This window comes from Ostrea edulis, chromosome 3, assembly GCF_947568905.1.
Source record: "Ostrea edulis chromosome 3, xbOstEdul1.1, whole genome shotgun sequence".
NCBI classification, from domain to species: Eukaryota; Metazoa; Mollusca; class Bivalvia; order Ostreida; family Ostreidae; genus Ostrea; species Ostrea edulis.
In genome coordinates this window covers 33,040,410-33,059,417 of record NC_079166.1, presented here as the reverse complement: position 1 = coordinate 33,059,417, position 19,008 = coordinate 33,040,410, and the positions used below count along the sequence as shown (strand labels likewise).

The window sequence follows — 19,008 nt, the reverse complement described above, 5'->3', positions numbered from 1 at the left end:
AATATCCAATGTGCTTGCATTAAATATTTCCCATCATCTTATATGCCCCGCAGGGGGTATTAGTCCCATTAGGACAGTTCTAGTTCATTTTGCTAACATCACCCTTATTATTGCGTGTCCTCAACATTATAGTAAATTGACACTTCGGCCCAGTGACATTTCGGCCCAAATGTTTAATAATGACATTCATGGGTGAATTCCTTTGGTTTTTATATTTCGTCACTTCAGTCCAGACATTTCGGCCCAAATTTTTGAGACATTTCGGCCCAATTTTTTTTTTAAACTGAGACATGTCGGCCCATTATACGTTTTATTATTCTGCTTTATATACAGTACACGACACGAGTTTTATGCGTGTTCCACGCAACGCGGTGGAACAAATTTGCCCCAAACACGGTGGACCTTTAAAATTGTCGGCACCTTTGAAGTCCTATTTTTCCGCGCGAGCTAGACATTGACGTCCACGGAGGATCTCCGTGGATGCCACCGCGCATCTCCGTGGATGTCACCTGTACCTCCGTCGATGCCACCGTGTACCTCCGTGTGATAAAACAAAGAAATAATTTCCGAAATGATTCACCCCAAAAACCTTTTCGTGTAGCCAGCATGCATGCCCCCACCCCATTACTTATTTAGAAATTAGCTATCAATCATTCAATTCTTGTAATTGTTTAATGATACGTTGGTGTTTTCAGTACATATCCATATGTAGACTTCCCTGCAAACGTTCACACCTTTTTATGAAACACCCAAATTCTCGACATACATTGGATATGAATTTCATTATGTACTCAACTGTGAAGCAATGTGAGCAAAAAATCAAATTTTTACCACCTACACAAATAAATATTAAGAATAGCTTTCCTTTTAAACAAACTTTTAGAAAACTCCGTACTTTCATTAAGAAAATAATAAAATAAAATGTGCTCCCCTACCTAGAATGCCCATACTTCACATTAATAATAACACGGTTTTTATTTTTTTATTTATTTTTTCTAACTTGATAAATACTTTATTACACGCATGCATTATTTACTAAATGTATATATAACAACTTTTTGTCTTTATATTTTTGTATACCATTGCATAATGGTGATGAGATCCAATAAATTGAATTGAGTACTTGTGGTCTTGAAATATCACAAAATATAGAGTTGACAGCCATTGAAATAAAAATGCAGACGTTTTCTCGTTTATTCAGTAACTTAATAACTTGCGCGTCTTCTGAATGAAAGTTGTAAAACAAACGTACTAGGTTTTGGTCAGTTATAAACATAATACGGGGGTAAAATTCATCTAATCTCTGCTAGCAATGGGTTTTGAGTCAACTGTGCCTTCGTGAACGAATAATCTCGGCTAGCGAAGATGGAAAAAAAAAAGCCTAGATAGTTCGCTTGCGTTAACATGTATTATGAAGGTGAAATCGAAGAATTATCCAGTAAATCCAATGTTACAGTATATATAGCATGTATTTATTTTATTTTTGACTGAGAGGGAGATAGACAGCTAAGCACGTACATGTAAAATCGTTTTAGAAGGGGGGGGACTCATTCATTAGTCCTAACCCGGACCTGCCGAAAAATTTAACGTGTAAAGAAAACAAAATGGGAAATAAAAACAATATCAGAATGAAAGGGGATGGATAATTAATCAGAAAGAAATTGTACTTTCAAGATTTATATTGAACGTATTAAACTTCCCGTATCTGCATACATTCCTGAATATTATAATCAATGATTACCAATGCTCTCTCTCTCTCTCTCTCTCTCTCTCTCTCTGTTGCTTTCATTATCTAATGCATCTAAAGATTAATTAAAGATTTTAATAATCGATAGCGTATATGAATAAAAGCAAATAATCGTTAAGTCATTTCTGTTTATATTGATATTAGTCTTTTTTTCATCAAATAGTTGCATTTGATACCGAGGGTTTACATCTTTAAATATTGATTACAAGCACGTAGAATCGGAGAGGGTGTAATTTGAAAACTTGAAAGTTAAGGATTTAGCCTTGTAGGTTGTAGCGACCTACCCACTGCACGATTTAAGAAATTGAAGTCGGAAGGGGGAATGGAGACAGTTTCAGACTACTACCCCCCCCCCCCCCCCCCCCCCCCCCTCACTCACACACATGCTCCCAATTTAAGGTTTTCGTAATCACAGGGGCTCGGTTGTCAGATATTGAAGTTTTGTATTATTTGTTCCCGAATAATAAATTGAAGTTTTGCATGATTTGTGTTCGAATAATAAATCATATAAATAAAATCCACCACCAAAATCCGCCTTTTTAGAGGTTTTAAAAAAGGTGTATCATGTGTACATTAAAAAAAGTACTTTTTCACATATGAACTTACTAGTTTAAGTTTATCAATTTTCAATAGCTTTCTTGACTTCGTCGTCAGTAATTTTTGCATTTATGATATCATCAACATGTTCACGTTCTTTTACATCAACATGCGGGAACTCCCCTCCACCATAATCGACTTCATTCAGATCTCTAAAGTATTTAAAAAGAGTATTTATATCTATTTATTCCTACACTTTGTCTTCTGATTACCATTGATTAATTTTCAAAATTCTCTTGGATTATAGCTTTTTAATTTAGGCCATCATTAAAAATATTTTTGTTTGATGTACTCCGACCCACATTTTTCAAGGTGGTTAGGTAGGTAGGTATTTTCTTTTATTATTTTTTTTTGCAGTATCGAAAAAATTGATTATTGTCATAAAAACACAGACTTAGAAATTTATTGATGTTTTCATTAAACATTGGACAAGACAGATTTAATAATTATTGCTATAAAACATTCATCAAAAAAGTTTCTTAGAGAATATAAACCTTTAAAATGAAACAATGTCTATTTCCCTGGAAACCAAATTTTAAAAAAAATTAAAAGTACTGAAAAAAATGATTGGGTAGGGGCGATTTTCACGGGTCGGTCGGAGTTCATCAAACAAATCAATTTTTATTTTTGGCCTTATAAATTTTTTTCCTTCATTTCGTTCCTTTGTTCCCTTATGGATTTATTCATTTTAAAATATATATATATTTTCTAGTATTTTATGATAACATTATGTCATTAGTTGTTAGGATCCTGACCACTATATTGCAACTTTATATCATTAGTGGATATTGTATCATTAATGGTTTAACTTGCTACATTATTTCTTCATATATACCAATAATATTGTTGTTCTGTCAAAAGATAAAGATATTCTAAACTTGTATAAAAGCCACTCTTCAATATCATTCCAAATCTCCTTTACTAAATAACACTCAGCAAATAGATGTTCAATTGATTCAATTTCATTATTGCAGAAACATCGTGTTGGGGATTCTTTAATCTTAAGTTCATATAGATATGAATTTGTGAGAACTATTCTTTGTAAAATTTGGAACTGTAACCAATATAATGAAGAATTCAAAACAAATTATATAAAATCCAAAGGAATTGACCCATGAGTGTCATTATTTAACATTTGGGCCGAAATGTCACTGGGCCGAAGTGTCAATTTACTATAATGTGTGATAATAATGGGTGATGTTAGCAAAATGAAAAATATGGGCTGAAGTGTCTCATACCAAAAAAATGAGGGCCGAAGTGTCTTGGACCGAAATGTCTTTCGGCCGAAGTGTCTCGAAAATTTGGGCCGAAGTGTCCAATGTTTTGGGCCGAAACGTCTGGGCCGAAGTGTCCAACTTTTGGGCCGAAGTGTCTTTGGGCCGAAACATCCGACTACCAATTACTCATGTGTTATATGAAAAGTTGACTGTACATTCAATAATTCAGTAGGAAAAATGACAACATAGTGATTAAGTTTGAAATTTTTATATTTTTGAAATGTGTGTTTACTGTATCTCATAATTCTGTGTTTGTCAAAATTGGAAAAATCAATGCTTTTATTTGGGAAACTATAATATGGACTTTGGTTAAATTTATGCATGGAGAAGTCGCCAAAAAATTTAGATTTTCATCATTTAATTATCTGATTAGAAAAATTTTACTGATGGATATGGAGATAATTCTGAGGTGAAATTTAACAAAACATAATTTGTTGGTGTTGTTAAAGCCTGATGTATAAGAGGTTTGTCCAGTATAAATCTGAACTTACCTGTAATTTGATTACTTATTTGTACTTGCAGGGAGATACAGAGATACAGATGACAGGGAGACTGAGTTCATCTTACATTCAGCACCGCCTTCAGTCTCCTCCCACATCAGACAGTCGTCACTACAGAAGTCCAGCTCAGTGTCGGATCTGTTGTCAACATCAGCTGTAAAACTACAGGGACTTCAGGGCAACAGGACCAAACGCACAACAGTGGACGAAACAATCACCAAAAAGCACCCACAGAATGTGGAGGGAAGAAGCACTCTGAGTCATTTTGGAGCAGCACAGTCTAGAGGTGTTAAAGGACCACTTCATGGAAGTTTGGAAATGAAAGATCAGGAACATGTGTTAGAAGAGAGAGGTGTTGGTGCAGATGACAGGGATAATTTTCCAAGTGAATGTAGCCACGTCTTTGACAATGTTCCACCAGGTGTTGCAGTGCAGTCAAACACTGTATTGTCCAGTGTGGCATCCAGTTCTGAGATTAGATTGCAGACACAGAAAGGAAACTCCCAGGACATTGGGAACAGCAAATGTGTTACGACTGATGTACAAAAGACACACTCAAATGACCAAAGTATTGTAAGTCCTAAGCCAATCAGATATGATAATGACCAAAGTATTGTAAGTCTGAAGCCATTCAGATGTGATAATGACCATAAAAACAATGTTCAGGTTTTAGGTGGTGTTCTAGAAGGATTACCTGTTGTAGACAGTTTACAACAGACCTCAACATCCCCTCACCAAGGAATGAAAGATCAAGTAGACCATGGAATTGTTCCTCAAACATCATCTGGGGAGAATAGCCAGGACTCGTCAGAATCTCAACAGCCAAAAAGTCTGGAGAGGATGACACCATTCTTGAAGGCTCTGAACTTGTCTGAGACAATTCATAGTCCACCTCATATACCTTTGGAACAGACGGATGAAGTGTCACAGATGAGCACAGGAAGGACCCCACGTAGGAAAAGGTGAGTAAAGCTTCAGAGCTTATACATCTAGGTATGCTGGGGGTAAATCCATATTTTTAGCTCACCTGAGCTGAAAGCTGAAGTGAGCTTTCTTTGCTCTCTGTCCATTGTCTTGTCTGTCGGTCTGTCACTTTTCATCTTCTCTAGAACCACTGGGCTAATTTCAATCAAACTTGGCACAAATCATTCATGAATTAAAGGGATTCAAAATAGAATAATTGAGGGGCAATCCCCCTTGAAATGGGAGATAAACAAGAAAAAGCAAAATGAGAGTGGCGTCATTTAAAAATACTGTTCTCAAGAACCACAGTGCCAGAAAAGTTAAAACCTACATGAATTCTTTCTGACATAGAGTAGATTGAAGTTTGTTCAAATCATGGTCCCCAGGGGTAGGGTGGGGTCACAGCAGGGGGACAAAGTTTAAGATGCAAATGTATAGGAAAAATCGTTCAAAATCTTCTCAAGAATCAATTGACCTGAAAAGTTGCAATTTACATGAAAGCTTCCTGACATAGAGTAGATACAAGTTTGTGCAAATCATGGTCCCCAGGGGTAGGGTGGGGCCACAATAGGTGATCAAAGTTTTACATGCTCAGTGATTTTTTTGGGGCCAAAATGCCACCAATATTCAGCTGTTTCCCCTCACAAAAATTAGCTATTTTTTCCCAATTACATATATGTTTGTCCCAATTTCAAATGTAGGGAATAGTGATTATTGATGTTCACTAGTCTGCAAAGCATTTCACTAGTCTGTCCAGTATATCACATAAAATGATCCCATAATAAAAAATTCATTTTATTCAATAGTATTTAATCAAACCAAACACTTCACAGTTGCAAACAATTCAGTTTCTAACACCTATCTTAGAAAAAGACAACCATACTTTATCGTGCTTTCACGATCTTCATAAGCATACAGGAAACTCTGAGTTACGCCTGTAATAACCCCTTTTATAAACGTCCATGTGTTTGGAAGATCAGCATGTCGCTTCATGCAAACACTTAACCAAGCAGATGATTGATCATCAGTTCAGGAAACTCAAACAAATTTGCTGAAATCTTAACCAATTCAATATTGATGTCCAGATTTTCACTCGTCCGTATGGACTAGAGCCATTGAGAGTTTACTAGTCTGGAATGATTTTTACTGATGTCGGACTTGCGTACATGAGGTAATTTCAAACCCTGTAAGAAGCAGGTATTTTCCCCCAATTTTCGTCATTTAGAAGTGAGAATCACGGATCTTTCGGACATGATCTTAAAAATGGAGGTCATGTTGTGGCAGGCGTTGGCACGATAAAGGACCCACACTACTACGGCCCTGAGCACTAAGCATCTAGGTCTAAATTTGTGGTACTTCACCTACAGCTGGTGTCGTCTTGATATGAGTGAAAAATTCTCGATGGTACATTGTAAAACAATCATGTTTTATATATCTATAAAAAATCAAAAGAAAAGGACTCAGGTGAGCAATGTGGCCCATGGGCCTCTTGTTTGACTCGTTTTGATGAATTTAAAACTGGTTGAAATTGAATACATGTATCTTTGACATGTTTTTTGTCTTCAGATATACTTGCAAATAAAGTTAGACTAGCAAGAAACTTTTTGTGCATATTGGGTTTCTAACTCCTACAGTAATTGTCAACCATTGAAAGTAATTAGGATATATGTATAATATATATATATATGTATATATATATATTCTTGATAAGAATGCTAAACATGCTAAAGGTTAAAAGTCAATCATCAAGGTCCATGTCATATTTGTCATGTTAACTGAATATGGCCATGCTTGAAGGGATTGTATTTCACAAATACACATACAACCAAAATGAACTTACCCTAGTAAGCAGAATTGCGAAATCATTGCCCCCCCCAAAAAAAATTATTTATATGCTTTCGTTGTAGACAACCAAACCAGAAGAAAAACCCAAGGAAAGGGGGAAATTTGAATAACAGCAACAAAAACACGGATGAAAATTCCCTCCTGATGGAAAACATAACAGTAGGAACCAGTTTAGTTAATTGATCACTGTGTACACCATCACCTGTTGTACACCATCACCTGTTGTACTTTATTTTGATTGGTAACTGCATAAAGCATCCAATTATAAGGGAAAAAAATCTTTTCTTTCCCAAAAGTCTCATTATATTTATATGAAATTACCATTTTGTTTCCAGCTGTTTATGACTGAATTCCTCAATAATCCCTCTCTGCATGAGCGGCTAGCAGAAAACATAAATAGAACTCTCAGTCAAAGAACGGACGAAAAACGCAGTCGAAAGAAGTCTGGAAAAACAACCAAGGGCGTAACCAGTGATAAATCAGACAAACTGGAAATAACTTCCATTCATGAGGAGGCTGAGTCAAATTGCAATCAAAGTCTGGACTCACAGGGACTAACTGCATTTTTAGATGATATCCTGAATTTGAATGTAAGAGGATGTTTTTTGGTGCCTGCAAAGTACAGTAACACTTAGGAATACTTTACCGTCTGTCTGTCAGTCTGTTACACACTAAAACTTCAAAGCTGAGGAAGATAGGGCTTTGATTTTGAGCATGTGTTCCCCTGTGTGAAGGTCATTTGGTATATACAATGTCACTGAAGGTAATGCATGTTCCTCAGTGGTACAAAGTTCTACAGTGTATATAACACTTGTGGCGGTCGGTTCAAGCTGGAGTAGTTTCAGTGAACAGCTATAAAACACACTATTCTACTTGTTTATTGTTTTATGATTATATGTATGCATATAAACAATGTTAGGATAAAAACAAAAGTTGTGCAACTACATTCAATGTATGTAAACATATCTAACACAATTTTGAACATGATTTGAAGGAAAGGGTCAAAGCTAAAACCTATTTTTAGGTTGTTATGCTCAGAGTTGGATTTAATTACACATATTTTGTGTTTGTAGGAGACACAGATGACTGAGGCTCAGATTGGGGGAATCATAGAAATCACTAGCAAAGACCCCAGCTTCGAGTCCTTATTTCACCTTTTTCACGGTACTCCGTCATTTAGATAGTTTGTTCACATATTTTTCCTTTACTAGATACCAGTACTGCAAACCAACTTGTATTCGCATGCAAGAAATTTTGCGGGTCATAGCAAATACTTCTCCCAGCAAACCAGTCCATTACTGTCTCATATTTGTTTAGGATTATTTTGGTCGCAAAAATTAGTTGCCATAAACCATTTCATCACTGGTAAATTGCAAGATAAAGTTGTCATCAATAAAAGTTGGTTTACAGTAAATAAAGTGCAGTGTGTTTATGTTATTGAGATGAATTGGTCAGCATGGTTGTCCACTACTTAAATCTTGCTCTTAACTTTTGAGCAATGGAAGTCAGATACCTCACATTTTGTGCAGGTGAAAGCTTTATTTAAAGTCAGGGTGAAGGTCATAAGTTGATATATTGGGAGCAAGGGTCAAACTTAGGATCACAGGTCAAACTTGTCCGCTCTTTGAAGCACACGTTATACAGTATTAGTACGACAGCTGTCATTACTGTCCAGTCAGGCACAGCAAGATTTATTTTCTATTTGAATGCAATTTCATCTGATTGTATTTATAAAATCAAAATATACCATGCATACATATTTTACTACATACAAAAAATACATTGTTACAGATTAGTCATGGTAAACAGACAGTCACGTTGTATAAGATAAGCTAGTGGTAAGGCAGAGTGTAGCAAGTTTATTTCTGCACTTCCAGCTCTGGACTCTTGGTTTCACTTTATGTTCAAATCATGAGTCTAGTGAAGAACGTGACATTTTACTAATGTGCTCAGGTTTTGGTTGGTTCCAGTCGATGGTGTTAGCCCTGTTTGGACAGCTGTAATCTGAGTTCTGTAAGACTTGATTATTGTCCGAGTGATTCTTTAGTATCAGTGTTTTCATTCAACCTCTGTTGTAGAACCTCATTCTGCCACAGAAAACCAGAAGACAGATTTCAGTGGAATTAAACTGGAAATGGGAAAGGAGGCCTCCATAACCAACACCAGTCTGCCATCTTTTACTGGTAAAAATTAACATGAGTAAACATAATTAATATTATTGAAAAGTTGCTAAACTTATTTGTAAATTTATTTTATAGAAAGATGCTGTATATTTACTACTTGTATACTACCGTACGCTTAAAATTTATTACGATCAGAGTTTATGCTTTATTTGGTTTCCTGTGGAAATGGGTGTTAATTCGTTGAGGCCATTTTTAAGCCGAGTTGCAACGAAGTTGAACTCGGCTATTGGTTTGGTGATGCGGGCGGGTGGGCGTCAACAATTGGTTTCCAGATGATAACTCGAAAAGTTTACAATCTAATCAAATGAAACTTTGATATATTGTTGGGTACCAGGTAAGGAAGACCCCTATTAATTTTGGGGGGAAATGGTCAAAGGTCAAGGTCACAGTTACTGAAAATAGAATGAAAATTCCAGAAAAATTTGGTTTCCGGATGATAACTCAGTAAGTTTAGATCCGAATCAAATGATACTTAAAGATATTGTTATGTACCAGGTAAGGAAGATCCCTATTGATTTTGGAGAAAATAGGTCAAGGTCACAGTGACCGAAAATAGATTTAAGATTCCAAAAAAAAATTGGTTTCAGGAGGATAACTCGAAAAAATTTAATTGAATCAAATGAAACTTGGATATATTGTTGGATACCAGCAAACCAAAGCCCCTATTGATTTTGGAGAAAAAAGGTCAAGGTCACAGTGACCGAAAATAGATTGAAAACTTCAGACAAATATGGTTTCTGGACAGTAACTCAAAAAGTTTAAAACTGAAATAGTTCTTTACAAATTATAAATATGCCACATCATTCCTGACTTTACAATGTATCCCATGCAACTCAGCTCATGCACCTCTGAGTGCATATATTGATTTTCATGGATTATTCTTGTTTATACAAGTCTTGAGGGTGTAGTTTTGTAGATACTTTATAATTCTTAGATAACCCTTGCATGTTGATTTCTATATAAAGTGTTACTATAGCGAAAGAAGCAAACACAGTGTATTTTAACATTCATTTAAAACCAATTCATCTATTAGGAAATTTTTGATAAAAATCTGTAAAGGGTTGTAATCTTTTTTGATTAAACTAGCTTCTACAAAATCTATATTAAGAATATGTAATGCAGTAAGGAATTTTGTATTTCAATCAACTGTGTTTAGTGACAGTCATTTTCACAAGTCACATCATTAAATGGAAATAAAATTTATCACATACAAAAGGTCAATTTGAACAGTTTACCTAACATTTTTGTTTAAATATATTTACTTTTATCAACTTTCCTTTTCTTAGAACATGCCATTTTCACTTTTGAATTGTCCAATTTTAAGCACTGAATTTTTGATACTGTAACTCACTTGGCCTGTATTGAGTTTATAAGTTATGTATACATGTCATATATAAGTGTTTGTAGTTTTGGATTCACTCACTCTTGTTTTTTAGTTTCATTTTGATACCTGTTTGCTTATATTAAATAAAAATAGGTGCCATGTAGTTATAAAGAGCCATAATATACAATCGTTGTTTATTTCTGCATCCTATACAAATGAATGTCAACTTTTGGATGTTGCCAAAAACTACGATTATAAGGAGAAGGGAAAGTTTTACAATTGATATGCTTGCAGAGGTGTACTGATTGTTAGATTGTGATCAGATGAATCTGTACATAAATATTTAAACATCTACAATAATTACACACTGATTGGGTATTGACATTCACGCTCGATATCACAACACACTAGTCTAATAAAAATTGCCTGTCAAAACCCTCTTTTGGGTTTGATAGGTTTTCTTTGTACATTAAACTCCCAAAATTCAGGGATGACATCCGTCAATCAAGAAAGAAATGGGAAGAAACAAATGTGAATTTGATTACATTTATTAAAAAAACAACCAATTTTAAGGAATCAAAAAGGGGTTCTACTAGTAGATTTTGGTAGACATCAGATGACACAGAAACACAGATGCATGACGAATGTGTAATTGTGTGGCATGTGTTGCCCACAAAAACTGACCCCACAAAATCTAATGATTCCAAATTACTAGTAATCAATGAATTAGTGCTTCTGTCATGTATGATCATGAATAGAGAATTTGTTATTTGAATAGAGAATTTGAGATATGATTCCCGCTGAAAAATAGTAAATACTTACATCGTAATTTTTCAGTACATCACCACTGTATTCTTGTGACAGTTTCATCCATATCAATGTTTGAATTGATAGGCAAAATGTATGATGTTCACAACTTGATATTTCAGAGCCTATAGACTGTCCAGAGCCCAGTCGCACTTCAAGTGAGGAGAATCTTATTATGGAAATACTACAATCCCCCCTTCCAGGTCCCTCACAAAACAGCTCCTACCAACAGGACAGCCAGACAGCAGAGGCCCAGAAGTCAGACTCAGCTGTAAACTCTTCACTCATGGAATGGAATCCCGCTCACCCTAACCAGTCCACCACTACCCGCCCCGCATCAGTAGAGTCAAGGGCTCAGAATCAGCCCGGGTCCAGAAACATTTTTGAGTCTTTTCAGGTGACAGATAAACCATCTATTCTTGCAAATGCAGAATCGGATGTTCCATTACATGATCAGCAAAGTGAACAGATCAAAACAGGTGAAAATGTTGTTGCAGAAGACAAAAGTCCAAAAGCTCCCATGCTTCCACTCGAAAATTCTATACCGTCTGCTTCTGGTCAAGATATTGGAGGTAGTCATCATCAATCTGTGTGTCGTTTGGTCAGTAATTCATCAGGCAGTTCAGGCTGTAATAACCTAAAAAGCTGTACTACTGTGGCCACTGAAGGGACTTGTACCAGGCCTATTATAAGTCGCGCTGATTCGACAAGCTCTCCTTCAATTCAAAAAGAATTCAGTCAAATTGGATCACCAAGTGTAAATATTGTACAAGTGCCCTGTCATTCTCCACAGTTCAAAAGTCCAGATGTGCTTTCTAGTCCTCTCCAACAACCATTCACGAAATTGACGGACAAGGTGAACGTTTCTTGTGATACTCGGCCAAAGAAAAATTCAATGCCAAGTTCCACTACTCAGAATACAAATAAACTGAAATCACCAATACAAAATGTTGAACCAGCAGTGTTCCACCATTTACCAAAACAGTCTCAGGAGTGTATCATACATTCACCATCTCCTGTGAGTGACAGGAGCAAAATGTTATCATCGCCTCATTCACATTCTGAACAGTTGTCAACTCTTCCAGTAAATTCCCCTCATTCTAGTGTGCAAACCTCGGATATTCAGACTGATTTCCAAAAGACCAGTGTAGTGAATTCTCCCATTAAATGTTTGTCATCAGTGAAGCAAACAGATTCAGAACAGTGCAATGTAAACAAAAATACTTGTGAGAGACCCAATCATTCAAAATCTGGAAAATTTGAGAGAAAAATAAAATTCTCATCGAGGAAGGACAGGACACGGGAAAGACTAGTCTCTAAATCAACAAAGAATCAAAGTGACCCGAATCTTGTGGAAACTTTCGAAACCTCGGTAACAGAGACTCACGGATTTCCGGTGATTTCTATTAAAAGTGTATTGAAATCTCCAGAGCAGACTTCTCGGCCATCAGACAGAATTCTGCCTGCAGTCACGGACTCTGCTTGTCAACAGGTGTCGTACCGATCATTTATAGGAGGTGTTACTGGGGAGGAATGTAGCACTCCCGTGACAGAGAGGTCGGAGGCTAGGGATAGCCCCCACACCTGTCACAGTGGTGCCAACAGCGGACTACTCTCCGAGATGATGGACTTTGTGTCAACACTTGAGAAGAGCCTGGGAAATGGAAATTCCAGCATTGAAAAGGTTAGTTCGGTATTACGTGAAATGTTTTATGAAAATTTATTCAGAATATTGGGTATGATACTGTAGGAAGAAGTAATTTCGGTACAATGCGAGTTTTATGCTATATGTAGTTTAAAACCTGGCTGAGCTTCTTTTTTCACACACAATCAAGTTCATGTGTACCTTGGAGAGCAGCAATAATCATGAGGGCCACAACTGTCTGTTCCATATAGGAAGTTCAGCTATGCATGCTACGTACTATTACTGAAGAAAACTCTTTCAGTCCTTGAGTACTCACAAATATTCTTTATTAGAATACCAGTTTCTATCAGTCTAAACTTTTGCTTTCAGAGTGGGGATCAAGAAAGCAGTGGGAAAAAAAGCAGTAATAAGAAAAAGAAGAAACAAGGCAAAAAGGAAAGTGAAACTAGCTTAACCTCTCCAAAGAAGATGCCTCAGTGGTCACCAGGTGATGTTTCTAGAAATGACTGATTTTCATTAATATTAATTGTGAAATATAAATGCAGTTATGCTTTTATAGAATGTGTCAATTCATTGACACTTACATGTAATATGATAGCATTTTAAAAAATACAGTTTTATTGAAATTGAATATTATTTATTTTCCTTATATTAAAGTTGTGACAGCAAATCATGTTAAAAAGGACTGTTGGTGATTCATGTGCTTGTTTCTTTTGATTTCTTATGTATCAACTGAATGTACAACTAAGTTCTTTCTTTCAGATCTAAAGGCACTTCTTAAACTGGTAACTCCTGAAAAGAAGGAAAAACCCAAAAGAAAGAGAAGTGCAAAAGTGATTTCGTCAGCTGAAAAACGTAGAAATCCAAGGAGAAAAGTCCAAAGAAGGAATGAGGAAAGCTTCGAAAAAGGCAATACACCATCTGAATTATCTCCCCTTTCTTCATCTCAAAAAATTCAGTCACCAGTTGTGAATCAGTGGGAAAACAATACAGAACCCGTGTCAGAGGTCATTGATAACCCTGAACCGGTGTCAGAGGTCATTGATAACCCTGAAGGGAATACTCTGTCCATGCCCACAATGAATAACTTCATGTCGACTACAGTACAGGTCAAAAGCTTAGAGAATGACGTATCTCCAGACTCTGTTCAGCAGGAATGTGGCGTTTCTGATGAGGTAGGACTGACTCCAAAGACTATACTCACTGCGGTGTCAGCTTTGAAAGACAACAAATCTTCCTCCAGAAAGTGTCTTCAAACTCCTTCAAATGTGGAACAGGGTACTGAACCCAATTCAAAAGAATTATCCACTGTCCAAAGTTGTCAATCAGCTACGCAGCCAATTTCAAGTCCTGAAAGACAAAACACTCAGGGGTCTAAGCAGACATTTTCTGTAGGACAAAACGAGGGGACCATGGTTGAGAATATTGAGAAAGCAGACTACAGTAGAATTATGTATTCACCGAATCGTGACTTTCTGGCATCACCCTCTCGTTACGAGAGCCCAGGAATCGGTGCGTCACATGGAAATCTAAACTACGGAGGTGTTGGTGTCTCAACCGTTAGTAGTCATCCGCTTGACAGTTCCAGTCTTGTTGTACCTCATGCTAGTCAAATAATTACACCCCCTCCACACGCATTGACTGATACAGTGTTTCAAAAAACACCAACTACTTTGTCAGATAGCGGCAATTTTGCCTCGGGAGACACCACCCTGTACACGGGTGGGATGACCTTCCTACCCAATAGTGTGTCATATCAAGGACAAGTGCTGAGTGACGGGGACCAAGCAGTGACCTACAGTACCGTGTACTTGGACAACAATGGAATACCCACTGTCATTCAGACAGACTCAGCAGGGCATAATGTTGTACCTACACATTCAGCACTACAGGGTGCTGTCCCCTTACAACCTCCAGTGACGGATATTTTATCCGTGGCTGCCTCAATGATCACCCCCAGTCCTCTGCAGACAATGGATGGTGATCAGTTGATCTCCACGCCTGATGGTAGGGACAAACAAGAAAGTGTGGGTCAGCTTATCGCCATTCCAGTTGGTCGATATTATCCCGAGAAAAAGCTCCACGTCAGGTCGTTAGATTTTGGCCCAGATGCTGGAACGGTAGAGATCAGAACACCTGGGTATGGCAGAGGACACAAGAAGAAGACGTATGATAATGTTGAAAACTCTGCAAAACCAGGGGGACTGGTTAATAAAAAGGTGAAGGGAAAGGCAAAGAGTGCAGGGTGCTCTAAAGGAAAGGCAAGCGTAGACCGAGGAAATCAGGAAATGGCGATGGACCATGCTAATGCACCGGTGAATGTGGTAGAAAAAAAGGAGGAAGTTAAACAGACCGTGTCTAAAAGTTCAGAAAAGAGTGATTTCATTCCCGATGCTTCAGGATCCATATACATTGTTGAAGGAAACACCAGAAAGAAAATAAGGGTAAATAAAAAAACAAAAACTGTGTCACCTCTCTTCAGATCAAATGGTTTTGACCAGTTTTCAAACATTGTTTCCGTGAAACAAGAGATTTACAAAAAAGGCAGAAACATCACGGTCCCTGCTGGGGTAGCAATGCCAATATTGGACCAGTTGTCAACAGGAAGTGCAGAAAATGAGGCGGATTGTGATGTAGATGTGGATGGTGACTGGGAGTTGCCAGATTTACCGCCGGAACCTCCAAGAAACGCCCCCCCCAGGTCAAAGTGTTCAGAGTATGTACAGAGATCTGAGTACCAAACTCCTGTTAAGTTATCGTCTGTTGGTGACTCGGCATGTAGAAAACAACCATCATCTGTGAACAGTGATACTGATAGTTGTGACAGTAACTCCGGCATGCAGCTTGACAGGAATTCAGAAAAAGTTACCACAAGGCCCACTACTATGGACAGTGATTCACCTTGTGTAAGAGGGATCTCTGGGAGGTCAGCTAGTGTGTATGGTAACAACAGTAATTCTCTCCCCGATTTGGAGAGTCCCATGTCGCTGATTAACACGTCCACCCCTCCAAAGAAAAGGATCACAGCTTCTCTTAAGCATGGAGGAGGCTGCTACTTTTTCTCTTCAGCTTCCCAGGAAGCAAAGCACCAGGCTACGTCGGTAGAGTCGAGGGAATGCGACACCACCAAAGAAATTGTGAAAGTTGTGCGATCTCCACGCACACCCAAGGGGAAGCAGACACCTGCCAAGACAGTCAGACAGAGTCCCCGGCTAATCGGGAGTCCCAGTCGCATGTTGCGGAGTATGACCACACCCACAAAGGCTAATCCCCAGGAATCGGCATCCCCCAAATCAGTGGAAAGGAAGAAGAGAGTGAAAAGACTAAGGGAGGTCACTGTAGGAGAGGTGAGATCAGAAAAAAGATACGGTTCGTGATTTTATTGTTGTAACGAAATAAAACGATTATTGTACATGGATATTTTGACAAGAATAACCAGCATACAGTCATTTGTTTTAAGAATTGGGTCATGAATGTTAGGTGTTACACAGAATGATTGTAAAACAAGATGTGCAAATCTTGTATTCTGATTGTTAACTTTGTGGAGCACACATTTTATCTCATTTTACTTATATATTCCTTATCCATTTCAGCCAAGCAAGATGCAGAGAAAAGGCAAAAAGGTATTTATTTTCTAGGATGTAGATGTTTTAATTTTGTATAATTTTTCTTTTGATTAAAAAAAAAAAAGATTAACAGTAAATTCAGTTATCGTAAATGTGATGATAAAAGAAGAGTGATAGAAAAAAATTGCTGTTTATTGATTTTGTCAAAATGAGATTTTAAAATTTCTTTGCAGGCACAAAATGACAAAAAAGCTGTTGACCTAAGTAAAGTAGACTTTGAGAAATTCCTCAATAAGATACACAAGATATAAGGTAAACTATGCAGCCTCAAGAAGATCACAGTTCAAATTACAAATGTTCTTGGACAATGTCACATTTTAAGGAAAGTTTTTGTAGCATGTTGATAAGGACTGCAAGTCTGTAAACATGGTAAAAGTATTTATATTAATGCAATAAGTCTTTTTATTGCCCAATAACCCATTAATTTGCTTCTTTCTTTCCAAAATCCTCTCATCAATAAAATCACCATATCTTATCCTCCTCTAATGAATAAAAAGCCTGAAGAACAGTTTGTCGTGTGTTGCCACCTTTGTGACGTTTAATAATTTGTTTGAAATTCTCAAAAGTATTATTAACAATGTCATATAATTTTAACAGACACAAAATGTAAATATGAAAAATAAACCAATTTTGTAAAGGGAGATAATCCAAATTTCCAGTAATTAAAACTTAGACTTAACCGAAAAATTATGAAAATGGGTCTGACTTGACCGAAACAGGGAAAGTTCAGACCTGTCACATTTTAAGGAAAGTTTTTGTAGCATGTTGATAAGGACTGCAAGTCTGTAAACATGGTAAAAGTATTGGTTGCAATGTAAACTGATGAGGTTATTTTTCAGGTGAATGTTCCCTTCCTCGGTGTTGGTAAAAGATAGAAACATGATGGCTCCATGTGGAACTACTGCTTACCTGCATCAGATTTATTTATAAATGATGTCCCTATAAATTATTCTATGCCTGTGCAATGTGTTACGATGTTGAGATGTTTTTGTTACTAATAAATTATTTATACCACTGATAGACATGGAATTATTAATGTTACTAATTAAAGGTTTTTTAGGTCACTGGAGTAAACTCAGGTGACCTATTGCTTATCAGTCTTCGTCCGCCGCCGTGGGTCATCCGTTAACAATTTTACGTTTTTTTTTAAACTTCTTGCAAACAACAAAGCCAATCATTACCATTTTTAGCTCACCAGAGCTAAAAGCTCATGTGAGCTTTTCTGATCACCTGTTGTCCGTCGTCTGTAAACTTTTCACAATTTCGACTTCTTCTCCAGAACCACATGCCAATTTCAACCAAACTTGCAAAAAGCATCCTTGGGTGAAGGGCTTTCAAGTTGGTTCAAATATGGCCATATACAGTGCTCCCTCGATATTGCCTGGAAATCCTAAAGAACGGATTTTTGTCCATGTTAATACCCCCGTTATAATGCCAGCCCACATAATGTCATATGCCACTTGATTTTCATAAACAAATGGTTAAATTTCATAGGGTTTACCCTCAATAATAATGCCAATTACCTAACACCCATCAGTAATCACACCTGTACTTTGATAGCAGTGGGGTGAAATGTGACAGGCTGGACAAGGTATTCAGGTGGTCACGTTAATTACTAATAATTGCTTAATTAAATTCAAGATTATTTAAATATTTATACAGAATGGAGCCCAAATATATTTACAGAATTGAAGTTCTTTTGACTGCTCAGTGCATTGTCAGGGATTTTTTAAAGGTCTCTAGAGGGCCGAAATAAGACCCCATTCCCAATGCTAAAAAGCAGGTATTTTCCCCAATTTTTGCTTTGAAATTCCCAAACAATGAAAACAAATCAAGCAGGGTAGCCAACTCGTTCATAAATCTTCTTCACAGGCCCACAGATTACAATTTTTGCTTCAGAATTCTGAAGTAAACCTAATTTTGTTGGCCTCTGCCTTTTTGAATGAGGTAAGCTTTGACCAAATTGAAAGTCAGAAGGAGCCCAATTATACCTTAAAGCACTCTAAATTGGGTTCTTCCTATTTCTTTGTACGAAACAATTTTCCCAATTTCAAGCAAATGTCGCTATTTTTCCCAATTGGAAGGGCCCTGGCCCATGAAATCAAGACCTTAAAAAAACCTGATTGTCCATAATTGTGAATTCATTTTAATGCCATCCCCGCTTTATTGCCCTAATTCATTTTGAACAAAAGCTGGCAATATATCAAGGGAGCACTGTAGTGAAAATGTGTTCGATCTTGGAAAATCTTCACCACTGCCATATATGAGAAAACTAAATGCACCACTGCCATATACGAGAAAACTAAATATATGATTATGATGTCCGTGAAGCTCTTTACCTGAATTGTGAAATTCAGGGGTTCATGCCCTAGAGCAGGTCCAATATGGCCATTTAGTGAAAATGTATCAAATCATAGAAAATCCTTTCTATTGACATATATATTTTGAGAAAAACTAAATGCATGATTATGATGTCCATGAAGCTCTCTACTTG

General features: G+C 37.0%; 1 protein-coding gene across 2 annotated transcripts in view; it reads left to right on the top strand.

Moving 5' to 3' along the window:
• The window catches only part of LOC125675035 (mucin-17-like), a 28,617-nt gene extending 11,083 nt beyond the window's left edge, over window positions 1-17,534 (top strand). Inside the window, exons 4-15 of one of the 2 annotated variants that reach the window (XM_048912509.2) lie at window positions 4,144-4,694; window positions 4,788-5,083; window positions 6,992-7,088; window positions 7,265-7,519; window positions 8,003-8,093; window positions 9,008-9,112; window positions 11,366-12,927; window positions 13,258-13,375; window positions 13,651-16,235; window positions 16,482-16,511; window positions 16,688-16,766; window positions 17,354-17,534. In XM_048912509.2, coding sequence (XP_048768466.2) covers window positions 4,144-4,694; window positions 4,788-5,083; window positions 6,992-7,088; window positions 7,265-7,519; window positions 8,003-8,093; window positions 9,008-9,112; window positions 11,366-12,927; window positions 13,258-13,375; window positions 13,651-16,235; window positions 16,482-16,511; window positions 16,688-16,765 — 5,768 coding nt within the window. In that variant the 3' untranslated portion in view covers window position 16,766; window positions 17,354-17,534. Of the gene's footprint in view, window positions 1-4,143; window positions 5,084-6,991; window positions 7,089-7,264; window positions 7,520-8,002; window positions 8,094-9,007; window positions 9,113-11,365; window positions 12,928-13,257; window positions 13,376-13,650; window positions 16,236-16,481; window positions 16,512-16,687; window positions 16,767-17,353 lie in introns of both variants that reach the window. The other variant, XM_048912508.2, reaches the window with a different exon arrangement.
• Window positions 17,535-19,008: the final 1,474 nt, after the last annotated feature.